We start from the raw sequence: 14,117 nt of genomic DNA, 5'->3' as shown, positions 1-14,117 counted from the left end.
GCTGTGAATGCCCATGATTGACAAGTGGGACTAAATAGTGGAATAAATGGCCACACTGGGATACTGCCATTCATGAAAAAAATTAGAGAGTTGAAAAAAAATTGGGAAGGTTTTAAGTGTAATTTGAACAATATTTGCGGTGGTGGTGGCACATACTTGTTTCTTCACAGCAGGCAAAGATTACAGGTGGTCTATTCTGCAGTGTTTCTCTTGCAGCCTGAAACTTCCAAAGCTGGGCTGGCTGTGAGGATAATTATCTCCTAAATGCTGCAGCTTCTTTGAAATTGACTTTCAATTCAGTGAGGAATGGAGGTGAAGTAATTATTTACAGAATGAACAGGTCTTTCTGAACCTAGATCTTATTTATAATGTTCTGTAGCACATCTCCAAATGGAACAGTGAACATAAGCTTTCATTGGTTTAGTAGAAACACTCCCTCTCTTCCAGCCAGCACAATTTCAGAGTTGAATCTTAACATTTTATTTTCATCTGTCTTGTTCACTAATTTTACCCCCTACTGGACCCAACTGGAGGTGCCACAAACTTTCAAAAACTCTTAATCTGTACGTCTCAAAGGAACTTACATCAGTCAACAGGTAATAAGCTGGACTGACAAATGGGTCATGCAGATTTCTTATTGGCACTGCAGTTTGTTCATGTTATACAACTCGCCGGAGTATGAGTTTTCTTAGCAAAGCCATAGATAATGTGTAGGTGGTGTTTTCCATTTGGATATTTCTGTTGGTTCTGTTGGTTACAGTCTATGCTTTGGTTGGGGTAGAAGCACACAGAAATGAATTTTATTGTAATTATTCTGAACCCAGAATAACATTTCTTAAATTGCATCTGAAGAGGCGGAAAGGTACATCAACAAAACACACAGACTCTGAAATATGATTCGACATACAGACATATTTATGTGGTACAAGATTTATTGATTACACCCTGTCATATCACAAGACCTCTGCTAGTTTCATTATTATTTCATTATTGATTAAAAATGTAGTTTTTTATCATGATTTTATTTTTCCATTTAATACATGTCAAAGAATAAAGCAACATAGTTTGACTATGTGGTTTTATACCTATTGTAGTATACAGTATTCTTCATTTGCTAAAGGTCCAATTCTACAAAGACTTATGCATGTCCTTAAGGTTGCAAGATTGGGATCTCCAAGAGAAATACAGTGTGGTAAAGTCTTCCACATATCTCAATAAAAACTAAATCAGTCTGTCAGTGACAAACTCATTGGTTACCTGAATACTAATTACACTGCATGCAGAAACTGCTCAGGTGAAACACATGCATCTAAAAATAATTAAACAAATTAAACCATAGGAAAATGGTCAGTACTCAGGTAGCTTAACTGAGGGAATAGCTATTTTTCAAGAGATTTGGGGAGCAACTAGAAAGTGCTGTGCCAGTATCCCATGGGAATTGAATCTGGTTCAAGACTCCTGTCTGCTCACAGATCCACCATGACAGGAACCATCTCCTCTCTTCCCTACCCTGCTGGCTCATTCAATGACAGCCATCTTCCACTAGTTGCTGAGCCCTTTCTCCCACCCTCAGCCCAAGAAGCAACAGTATGTACTTGCCACAGAGGCTGGTGTAGACCACAGAGCAGCTGAAGAACAGACTGCCACCAAAGCTGGTCAGGAAGTGAGAAACTGCCTGCTTCAATGTGTGGCTGAGGGCCAGTTTCAAATGTTCACAGCGGTAGATGGCTAAAGGTGAGGGAAAGGCTCATTCTGGCAATAGTATCGGAAATGAGAAACTTGTGTGGGATGGGGCATGTGTTGATAAGGTGATTGATGTGCCCAATACAATTATATTTATCCTCATTATTTAGTGAGGACAAATATATTAAGGTCCTAAGATTTAAGAATTCTAAGAGCCACATGATAGATCTTCTCTTACGTGCCTGGATCTTTCATCAGTGCCTGGGAGGAAAGTAAAGTATCAGAGTAAAGATCTGACCCATGGATTGGACAGCAGAGTTTCGCTCTAAAATATGTTCTTTAATCATAAAGTCCATTGTAATGTAAACACTTTGTGGGATATTTTCTTTCAAAGGTACTTTTTCAATCTCCCTAGGCATACTGAAGTCATTTTGCAGTTAGTAGAGGTGTTTCTTTGCCCAGACAACCTTAGTACAGGTTACACATTTCTATATGAGATAACAGATGATGCTTTAATAGGGATTCCTGTGAAAACACATATGTAAGTGATATGCATCTGTATATCCCTACAGCTTAAGGAGAATATACAGCTAGCAAAATAGATTCAGCAAAACAGCTATAGAACTTGTTTCTTTATTTCTTTAAATGAACTAAAAGAAACATGTTGAAAGAATCAAACAAAACAGTTCAGTTTATTAACATATTTTACATACAGGTGACCAACAGTAATTACTTCTCTCTGAAAAAAAAAATGAAAAGAAGATTGCCACTTGAACTTTCAAAAGAAGATTTTGACAGAAACATACAATATGTTTAATGGGAAATGTATTGTAAGTAAAGACTTGTATGTAAGGAAAATAGATAAAAACCAAGCAAATTTGACCATTGCTAAAAAGCCTTCTTAGTTATAAATAAAATTATTAAGAGGTGTTCTTTATTTCAACAGAAAAAAGACAGTAGTAGAATTTTATAAACAGCTACATATTTACACAGCCCCCTACCAGTAATGGTACTGGGCCTGATTCTTTAAGGTGCGGGGCACTTCCTGAGAAGGCAGTGGGAACTGAGGGGTCTCTGCACCTCACAAGATCAGGCACTTAAAAGGATGATATGACAGCAGACCTTATAAGAGGACAACATTGGAAATGCTGAAGCAACATGTTTAGACTGCAATCGCGCAAAACTTACACGAGTAGGCCCATTGACATCAACAGAATTATCATGGGCTTAAAGTTAAACACATGTGTAAGTGCTCGCAGTATCCGGGGCCCGGATGGAAGACTATTGCGTGTAATAAAGGAAGCAAAGGAATCTGCTAGGTATTTACAATATATTTTACACTGAAACTAAGGCACATACCCTTGCATTTACACTTATATTGATTTGCCCTTGTAGCTTATGCTCCTGCATTTTCATTTGACAAATAAGGTCAGGATCCTCAAAATGTGTACCAGATGACAAACTCATAAAAACATTTATTTTCCAAAACCTTCCCAAGTCACAATGCTGGATGTAGTAGATACCAATCTTTCAATAGTTAAATAAAATCAGCACCAAATTCTTGTGAAGATATTCACAAAAGAAATTGGACTTACAAAATGTCTAGTCCAAGTTATTTTATTAGACCAGGCCTCGGAGAAATTCCTTGCAAGTTAAAAAAAAATTAATAATACAACTATATATTTGGGAGGAAGAAGAGAATTATATGAAACCACAAAACATTTTAAAAATCTACTTTAAATTGAACAAAAGCTTGGGCTGAAGCAGACCTGTCTCTATGAACACTTTAATGGAACCCGTTCCCTGTAGATGGTAATACACAACTTTATGTGAACAATCTCATTACCACAAAAAAGGCAACAGGCATGTTTCCACTAGCAAAGTGATTAATAAAATCTGCTGTGCCAGTTGGTTTTTTCTCTCCCTCTTTCTCTCTCATGAACTGCAAATATTTCTAATATTAGAAATAAACCCTAAACTACGAAAAGTCTCTAGCGTCTTTAGGAATTCTACTCCTTTTCTCTTCTTGTTTATGATATTTGTTTTACAATAATCCAGCTTCTCTTGTGTATGTATACCAATTGTACACAGTATAGTATAAATACTGTGCATGAGTGCACCTTTAAGTACAATGCCTATACTGGAGAGACAGTTATTGAGTTAAGACAGGTTAACTGTTCACTAGGTCATTTCATATTTTCACAATGCTACATTTTTCAAAATAACAATAATAATGTCTGGTCTCCTCTCTTCTTCCATTGTACTGCTCATACATATTTTTCTTCCATTTACCTTAAGCAGCTGAAACAGCAAGGGACATTTTTGAACAACCTATAGTATTCTTCCTGGATCTGAAATGAAAAGATGGGATTAAAACATGACAAATTTATTAACAGATTAATAAAGCCAGTGTTCCATTTTACTTGGTTTTAAAGGTGTTCAATACTGAGGTACTGATTATGGCATTAGGAAAGGACACCAAAGACTACATAATCTCAGAACACAGTACTGGAATGTGAACAGTAAGCCTCAGTTCAGATCCTAATTGAAAAGAATGAAGACCAGATTTATTCAACCTTTTAAATTATTTCATAGAGTAGTTGCACTGTAATCATTTTTGACATTGAAATGCATTGTTTTTAAAACCCTAAACCTGGGAGAGATATCTGAGAAGATAAGAATTTGGGGTGAAATTCTGGCCCCATTGAAGTCAGTGGCAAAAGTCCCATGGTCTTCAGCGGGGTCAGGATTACACCACTTATGCCAGAGGGCATGATCCTGTAAACACTTATATACATGAATAACTTTGCATATGTGAACACCACTCATTGACTTCAAAGAGCTAATTCAGATGCATGAAGTTACTCATGTGCGTAAACGTTTGCAGGACTAGGTTCCTGATTTTGTTGCTATATATGAATATTCACATGCAACATTTCCCACAGGAAAGATGGTACTTACTTTTCTAGATAAAACGCAAAGAAATATGAAGATGAACATCCCCTGAAATGCATTGAAAATTGTAAAAAGATACGCAGTGACCACTGATCCCTGGACCACATGGAGCACCCCAAAGATCCAGGTAGCTCCAAGAAGGAACAGGAGAGCAAGAGCACCCCGAGCACAAGACCTAAGCAAAAGAAAAACATTGCAATCAATGTGGTGACCTATATCATTTTCTTCCTCTAATCTTTCCTTTGAAAAATGAATGCTTCACAAAGGTCTGAGAACATTTAGCTTTTTGCGGTTGCATGGTGTATACTTTAGGTTGTGCTGCAGTACTATTGCAAGAATATGCTCACAGTCATTGTAGAATAGTAAAAGGGTAAGACTGGATGGATTTAAAACATTGGCTTAATGTTTTTTTAATCTTCATATAAGTTTCCTCTGGTGTACTGCAGTGCTGTATGATTTGATTTTAAATCTACTGTGAGTGTAATTCCCCAAAGTAAACCATATGTCTGTTATGAAGTATTCTCCCCCCAAAACCAGGAAAAACGTACAGTATGCTGTTAGGTGAACACATATGCATGGCATCAAAGAGATCTTATGGCTTCCTCATCAGAAAATGGGGCCAGCAGTAAAACAATGCACTCTCTTTAAAAAAAAAAAAAGATTTTGCTTTTACAACGCAAATAACTTCACATAGTTCCAGCTCAGAATATTGCTGCCTTAATATTCTATACATTGATTGGCTGTGATTTATTTTTGCGAACATATTGTATAGCTCCCTTGCTCCAGCAAATTACAGTATGTTGTCTTGGAAATGAAACCACTCATTACTTCCTTATTCATTCTTAGCCCAGTCATTGCAGGACTTCCTTAGAGCAGAAGACATTTTTAGCATTGTTCCTCTGAAAATGAATAATTTTCAACTTCATTAAAACCAACTCACTACATGAAGCTATGAAGGATGAGGGATAAAAGAAAGTAATCAATCAAACAATTTCTAAATCTTAACTATAAATCTTGGGCAATGCATTGAAACTGCAGGAGTGTTTCTAAGCAACACAAACAGTAAGTTGTTTTCAATGTTCCCTGTAGTACACTTCAGCTTTTCCTGCACAAACGGTTTTCAAGGTCCCTATAAATCAGCTTTAAAGAGAGAGAGTTGATGGAAAAATCATAGCAGCATGCAAAGTAAAAATCCTGGGGAAGGAAAAAGAAAAGAAGGAAACATTGAGCCTCATTGTACAATTTCTTCACAGATAATGTGACTCACTGAGAACTTGGTTTCTTCATATATTTATTATATGTCTCTTTACTCAGGGAGAAATCTTTCAGTTCTGATTCAGGCACAATTCATGAAATCAGTTTTTGCCCGAGTAGGGGCTGCAAGATCTGGTGCTTCAACTGGAGTGGAAAATTAGGCCTTTAACCCTTACCACCAGCCTTTAACTTGTTCTTTATAAAGGGTCAGATTCTGATACTCATCTTGTGTAGAGCTTGTTTACTCTGCAAGCTGTCCCACTCATGTCAGTGGGACTATCTGAGGAGAAAGGCATTGCTCAATGTGAGCAAAAGATGGCAGAATCTAGCCCAAAATAAACTTAATGTGATAACAGAGAATTAGTTTTCTTTCTACAAACCATTAAAAAAATCCTTGAGTAGGCAAATTCATTATTTTTGGAATGACCACTTTAATTTCTGATTGTATTTAAAGTTATGCACAGTATAATTTGTGTTAAAAGGGAAACTTACCTTATATTTTCATAACAGCTAACTTCGGGCTTTAACATAGCAGTGTGTTGAAATACTTTGTAAATAATCACCCCAAAAGCCAGCAAATTAACCTGAGGGAAAAAATGCTTTTGTTTTTAGTTCAGACTGATGTGCAAATCAGTTGTATGTTTAAATAAAACAAGTCAGATAAAGATTTCTGTGTACATGGACTCTAAAGAATCTGTTGTTGGGGGCAAAAACCCCTCTCTCTGATCCACTTATATTAAAAACAAAATTATGAGCCCTGTAATAAACAATGATCAAACAGGTCTGTAACTCTATCTCACCTAAACAGTATCACTGACAGTAGCCGGCAAATGTTTTTATTGATTTCATTGAGAAATCTCTTAGATTTTCTGCTCAAATTTTTTTCCTCTGTGGGTGTGTATATATATAAAAATAAAATCCTACAGATTTATCATTGTACTCTATATTGATAAAATATATGCTTTTTCTTGCCAAATAATATTAATGGCATCATATAATCTGAGGTCTTTAGGGTGAGTAAACTTTCAAGCGGAGTAAAAAACAGAGGTTTACACAAAGAATTTCAAAAATAACTTTGGTTGAAGGGTTCCTTGCTGGGTATTATGTGTTATATTTATGTTTGTTTGACTGGGGAATAATTTTTTTAGTGATTTTTTTGGACCTGTTTTATGATTATCGTGCTTTATCTGTGGTTGAAACAGAAAAAAGAACTAAAAAAGAGGTTTTGCAAATGATGCTCAATTTGCTTGCTTGGCTAGGCTTCAATGAGCTTTCATGTTTAAATTTCTACTACATTTCTTTTCCAAGATATATGGGTTTGCGGTCTTCCTTTTTAAAATTTCTTATTTTGGTTTGAAGCATTTAACATCAGCATCTATTAAAAATGTTAATAAATTAAACAAGTTTCAGCTGGATGTCTTCCAGATTCTATTTGTAGATGCTTGTGGGTTATGGCTGTAGACTGAATAGAATTAATACCTCCCTCACTTGTTTCTCCAGAATGATTGTGTATTATTTCCCCCCTTCTCTTCCTTTAAAAAAAAAAGCATTATAAAAGTGCAGTATCACTATTAAGGTATCAGTTTAATTTTCTAACATTTGCTGTGTATGGGCTCAGAACATTGTTGATTATGTTGGGGGGAGAGGTGGTATTAGGTATGTTGTTAAATGCAGGCTCTGCTTTAATTAGCCTGCTTTAATACAGTAATAATGTATTTACAATTTGATAAGACAGGAGAGAGAGCTGATTAGTAGTTTAGGGAATTAATTCTTCATTGAATACCTTGCACTTGCATAGATCAGGAGATATTTTCTGAAGCTACTTACATTTAAAATTGTAATCTATAATATCTCCCAACCCAGCAGTTTTTCAAAGTTAATTATAAGTAAGTCAGTAGTTGTGATAATTATATGCAGGGTTACTTTTTATCATATATTTATTGGTGAATAATAGATCAAGTAACTTGGTATATACAGTGAAGTTTGCATAGCCAATCTAATGTATTTCTTAAAATACTGTCTAAAAAGTAAGGTAAAATGTGATCCAAATACCGTACGCAGAGAGAATACTCACGGTAATTTCTCTATAAAGTGGCCTAAGATTGGAGACCTTTGAGTCATAATACAAAGCATGTGGCCTAGTTTCTATTCGATGGGCCTGCTACAAAACCCACCAATGCCAAATGAGAGCCTTTTCCATTGACTTCAGTGGGCTTTGTAGCAGGGCCTATGGGCCAAATCCTATTATTCCTTGCCTATAGACAAAAATGTCCTGAAAAGTGAGAATGGGGCAGCCCACAGGGAGTAACTGGGAAAGGGGTGTGTTGGTGAGGGAAGATTCCATTTCCCTGGATCCCAATGGGATTCCCCTACACAGACCATTGACTCTGTCTATTGAGCAAGGTACTAGGATTTGGCCCTCTGCACTAATGTAATAACCATTAATTCTAATCATTTGATTAATCAATTAATTATAAAGGGAATAATCTGTATGTATCAAGGGAATGGGTTAGGTTAACGGTGGCTTCATTGGAGTCTGCTGTCAGAACACAGTTATTGTCTCAAGTAGCCTCATAGGAGGTTGTGTTACAGGGTAATGACAGTGAGCTTTACTTCTGAAATTCAGGGTATTTTGCAAAAGTTATTAAAATCCTAAGTAGGTTTTTACCCCATGTTCTAACATTTCCAAGTACTCTGTACATAAAAAATAATGAGCCAAATACATTTGCAGTGTGTATAATAAAGTGAGAATGCTCAAAACAGTGACTTGTATGCAAATTTTCCAAACCCTAGCAAGAAACTTCTTGGACTGCAGCTTTCCCTGTTAGATGACCCAAGAGTAGGTGATAACAAAATATTTGCAATTGCCACCAAGGAGCCACATTTTTCCCAAGTAAGGAAGGAAGTTACAGTATGTCTTGTTATAAAGTTTGTTTTCAATATAACAAAGGCTGAACGGCTTGAGAAATTGATGCGTGTCCTGACGGGGGTTCTGTGAAGTATGTATTTGTTTTTGGTCTGCTGTTCTAACACTATATGATCTAATGGGGGAAAGGGGAACTGTAATGTCCCCTAGAGATAAATCAGGTCTGGAAACTGCATTCTCCTGCAAAAAACAGGGGAAACTGCAATGTACACTCATAAAAACCAGGTGCCACTGGGCAAGTGGCAAACTGAATTCTTATTATTCCACTTTCCTCCCTTAACATCAGGCACACAAATTAAAAGCTTCTGACATAGAGCCCAAGCCTGCAAGGTGCTGAGCAGCCCCTAGTCCCAATGATTTCAATGGGAACTGAAGGTGCTCAGCAACTTGGAGGATTGGGTGCTTTGCAAGTACAGTTTTTGAAATTACTCTGACTTTTTAGAAGTGGCCTATGAAGTTCAATGACATAAGTGGTTGGCCAAAGAAGATAGAGCAGTGGTTCTCAAACTTTTGTACTGGTGACCCCTTTCACATAACAAGTCTCTGAGTGTGACCCCCCTTATAAATTAAAAACCTTTTTTAATATATTTAACACCATTATAAACGCTGGAGGTGAAGCAGGGTTTGGGGCGGAGGCTGGCAGCTCGCGACCCCACATGTAATAACCTCACGATCCCTGGGGGGTCCCGACCCCCAGTTTGAGAACCCCTGAGAAAGAGAAACCGCCCCTACCATATCATCTACGGCGCGTTACCTGTTTCTAAATACATTTACAAAAACATATTTAGCCAGACCTATCTTACCTTCTAGTAGCATTTATGTGCACTGGTATATTTGTGGTTCTATAGCTTTTTATGTGAACAACAAAAAAAGTGAAGGCATGTGTAAATGAAAAGCCATTGAAAAAGGAAAATTAGCTATAATGTATGTTATAGAGGGAGACAGCTATGTATATGAACCAATTTAATCTCAGATTCCTCCAGCGAGAGTCAGAAATCCAAATGACATCCTGGAATGCTGGCTTTTACGTTAGGATCCATGATGGATCAGAAAGATATCAGACAGCTCCATATTGGGTACACAACTAAGGAAACTCAAGGAGCATAAGTTATTTCATCTTTTGTTGCCACCTTCCAGACATTAGACAGCTGGCTTTAAATGCATTTTGTTGTCATACAGTAATAGAAGCGCTATATTTTGATTTGTCCAAACACACCCTTCTTTGTAGGATCCTCCACATCCAGGACAGGAGGTGTCAGAAATCTGAGATAAAATCCTGGCCCGAATGGCAAAACTCCCATTGACTTTAGTGGTGCCAGGATTTTACCTAAATGTTTTCTGGAGGAATAGTGGAGTATCAAAAGATTTACAGGTAAGAATCGACACTACTCTGAGCCTCATCAGATGCATAACTCACTCTGCAGTTTAAAGATGGCCCTCATACATGTATGTCATGGTCTGGATGATGCCGTTTTGGAGAAAAACTCATAGGATTAAAAAATATGCAAATTTGAAGAAACCCACAGAGGTCTCAACTAATCAGCTTGTCATGAGATGGGGTTTGTTTGCCAGTGGAATCAACGAAGGTATGCCCTTCCAACCACAGTTATTCCATGATCCATGGAGAAATCTATTTGAAGTGGTTGTACTCTACTTGCTTGTCTACCTCAGCCCTGAGTTAGGATGGCTCCCTCTGAAGCCTGGGTGTCATTGCTTCCCTGCCTCTGCTCTCCTACCCTTCCATTGACAGCATGGAGTTGATCTCTGAAGTTTTCTGGGAACTGGTGATATAGGGAGACAGTCCAACAACAGTGGTGTGTGGTGTCTAGGTACAGCAAACATGCCACTCCAAGGACTCAGAAAAGTACTGAAAAATAGCATTATGTTATTGTCTAAGCAAATTAAAAACTTCCTTGTTGATCTCTAACTGTATGTTTCAAATTGTGTAATCATATAAAGATGATCACATAGGTTTTAAAATGCTAAATGCCCCAAGCTGTTGGAGTCCTGCTAATAGCATATTGCTTAGCAACTGCTATGTTTTAAAATGATCTTTAATTCCACTGTTAAAATGTTAAAAATGGAGTATTTTATAATGGCAGAATAACAATGTTATATCCTGGAGTACATGTTTCTGCTTCGCATTATATGAAACACTTCTGTATTTAGCATCAAATGCTAATTATTTTTTGATGCGTGCCAAATGTTATAATGTATAAAATGTATTAATGCATGCAAAATAACTGCCTGATTCTGCTATCCATACTTATGTTGAGTAGTAGCTTACTCCATAAGTAGCCCTTACTAAATCACTCTGACTACTTGAGGAGAAAGGGTACTACTCAATGTGAGTAAGGGTGATAGAACTGAGAGCTTACTGAGCAAGGAGATTTGCCATCATTTTGCTCCATCAGTTTGTGTTACAGCTTTCAGATTTTGCAACCAAGAGAATACTTATTTTTTGTAACGTACAGAATGTGTGGCACAAGAGCAACTGATTGCATAAATATATACAGTGGGTTTCTGCCAGATGCTTTGTTATAAGGAAGAGCATCAGAATAACTGTTAAGATGAAATTTCCCAGGACTATCTAAACTTAACGCTTTATAACAGAGCAGTAATAGTTTAATTTGAAGCTAAGCTTTTCGAGGCTATTTCAAGTACAAATGTATTTACCGAAGAGAAAGGGAGTGTGTACTTTCATAAATGCTATTCTGGTCTAAGAACACAGAAAACACTGTTTAGCTTTTCATAAGATATTAAAGTCCTTTGAGTTCCAGACTCTAAGGCTCTCCATCATTACAAAGCAGAGCTAGTACAATAAAGAAGGAGCTAATTCTAAAGAATCAGACGTACTCGTTCTGATTCAGTCTGAGCACTCCACATTCAAACTTCAAAAATGACGCCCCCAAATCATTCTTTTTTCCTTTCTCGGTCTCTGTCTCAATAATTGATGAAACCATCTATATGCTGATGTCAGATCTCACAAAAAGGAATGAGAACATTTCTCCTGCTGCTTTCTTAGGCATATACTTGACTTTTTTACATACATCAGATTGATTTTGGCTCCTTCAAACAATGTCTGATGTTCAGCACAGTTGTATCTGTATCATTCCCTTCAGTGACCCTTATTATCAGTGGTGGAATTAACGAGTCTGTGATGGTCTGAATTCTGCCATGAAGCAAGAGAGAGAGAGATCTGTCCGGGTATCTGACTAATTGATGGATAAAACAACAACAGTTAGTGGGACATTATTTCTGAAAGGGTAGAATAGAGTTAAGCTGCTAACAATATAACAGTTCAAGCTTCAAATTGAAAATGTATGCCATCTTAATTGCATAAAATTGCACACAAGCTGGCAGTCAAACAGTCTGGGTTTTGTTTCCTGTCTGATTTCTCTCATTATCATCTCCCAAATGGCTACAACTTCTTAAATGCTTTACTTATACAATAGTAACCTTACACAGCAGTGGAAAATGTAGGGAAAAAATTAAGAATTTGTTTAGAATAAAGGAAAGGTCTGCAGTGGTACATGTTAGATTTTGTGACTCTAATTGTCTAAGTAACTTCACTTATTTAAAAGTATGAATATGTGCTGGTTGAGTTCATTTCAGACCCTGTCTCAATAATTATGACATCTTCTCATAAAGTTTTGTCGCTATGAATATTTCATAATCTTTTTTAAACATCCCAAGCTGTGGATTTAGCAATTTGATAAGTGAGGAGTTGTCAACATTTCTGAGAACCCTTTTAGGGAGGCCTCAATAAATAAATAAGTGGTTTTCTGCATTTCTCACGGGAGTGCATAGCTTCTGTTCTCTGAATCACTCTAGATTCAGTGCAGTGTGTCAGTGGATTGCAGGGGCTAGATCCACAAAAAGGACTTTCAGTATTGCCCTGTCTAATGCGTAGGGGCCCTTCTGCCTAGTGGAATCCGCAGCACTGAGTTAGGCATCCAGGCTCCCTATATGATGCATGGGAAGAGTTAGACACCTAAGAATGGGATCCACAAAAGCCAGTAAACTGAGCAGGGAACCACTTAAGTTAGCTAATAGAAAATGCTGAGGAGGGGAGTATGGCCTAACACCTGCCCTTCAAAGGTAGTGAGGCACATCTTTCCACATAGGATTCACAGCCAGGAACCCCCTCCTGGAGTTAAGTGCTGATGCCCGGTCAGTCCTTCCACAAAGGAAATGAGGATATTGACATGGTGATGGTGCTGAAGTCCCTGCTCTGAGTCAGACAACATGAAGATTTGGATCTCCCATGCAGGTGCCCTGATCACTGGACTACCACCACTTTCTCCCCTTCGGTTTTGAGTAAGGTTCATTCCAGGAGATGGATGGGGTTCCACAGGTGACATAGGCAGGGAACACCTAGTTTGAGAATCCCATTGAGGCTTAGATACTGATTTAGGTAGCTTTGCACACGCCACGAGCAGAAATTTAGACAAATTTGGAATTTAGGTACCTAAAGCGTTTGATGACAGCTTTGTGGAGTTTTGAGGATCTAAATTTTGGATATAGGTGCCTAATGAGGCAGTTAGGCTCCTAAATTTCTTTGCGGCTCTAGCCTTGATTTACTAGTTAATTCTGAAATAGCTTTCTTTAATGTTGGTCCTGCAGCCAAGGGTAGACTTCTGTGCCAATGAAGAGCTCCACTGACATCCATGGAACTCCATTTGGGTATAAAGGTGGCCTGCTTGTATTCTGTTGTAGGATTGTGGCCTATACTGGTCAATATATGAGAGAAAGTAATAGTTCTGATAGGTTTATATGAATAATAATGAATATGATATATGATATGATTCATATAATAATATGAATAAACTATTTATTAGATTGAATCTGCTCCCTTTTCTACAAAGAATCTGTACCCTTTGGGCCAAGTCTTAGGCACTTCTTAAGTCCCCACACACCTTCATCAGTGCAAAGGGGATTTAAAGCTGCCTTAAAGCAGTGCCTGAAGATTTCCCTTGCACAAGAGCATCTTTAACTGGTGTAGAGCTGGCTACACAGGGGTCAGCCTTCCTCCAGGACCCCAGGCATAGTGGGCATTAGGGGGTGTGCAGGCTGCTGGGAGGGAGAGTGCCAGCTGTGGGGCAGAGTGACCAGCAGCATGATACCTGGGGATACTCAAGTCAATTGGCAGCCTACAAATACAGGGTGTGTGTGTGAATACATAGCAGACAGTCTCCTACTTCCCACAGGTGCACAGAGTGCTGCTGTGATGCACAGGGAATCTGTTTTTTTTTTTTTTTAAACTGGATTTGTTCATTATTTGATGTATTATTTATCA

At 37.7% G+C, this 14,117-nt stretch overlaps 1 protein-coding gene across 7 annotated transcripts in view; it reads right to left on the bottom strand.

The window, feature by feature from the left end:
* Positions 1-974: 974 nt before the first annotated feature.
* ADGRL4 (adhesion G protein-coupled receptor L4) overlaps positions 975-14,117 on the bottom strand; it is a 189,161-nt gene continuing 176,018 nt past the window's right edge. For 3 of the 7 annotated variants that reach the window (XM_084636592.1, XM_084636593.1, XM_084636590.1), the window contains 3 exons: positions 6,385-6,476; positions 4,645-4,813; positions 975-4,034 (listed from right to left, as the gene is read on the bottom strand). In XM_084636592.1, the coding sequence (XP_084492718.1) occupies positions 3,972-4,034; positions 4,645-4,813; positions 6,385-6,476 (324 nt within the window). In that variant the 3' untranslated portion in view covers positions 975-3,971. The remainder of the gene's footprint in view (positions 4,035-4,644; positions 4,814-6,384; positions 6,477-14,117) is intronic. The other 4 variants (XM_084636588.1, XM_084636589.1, XM_084636591.1 and 1 more) reach the window with 2 other exon arrangements.

Source organism: Lepidochelys olivacea, assembly GCF_965140295.1.
Source record: "Lepidochelys olivacea isolate rLepOli2 genome assembly, chromosome: 8".
NCBI classification, from domain to species: domain Eukaryota; kingdom Metazoa; phylum Chordata; order Testudines; family Cheloniidae; genus Lepidochelys; species Lepidochelys olivacea.
The sequence above is the reverse complement of the archived record's forward strand: the minus strand, read 5'-3'. Positions and strand labels throughout refer to the sequence as shown.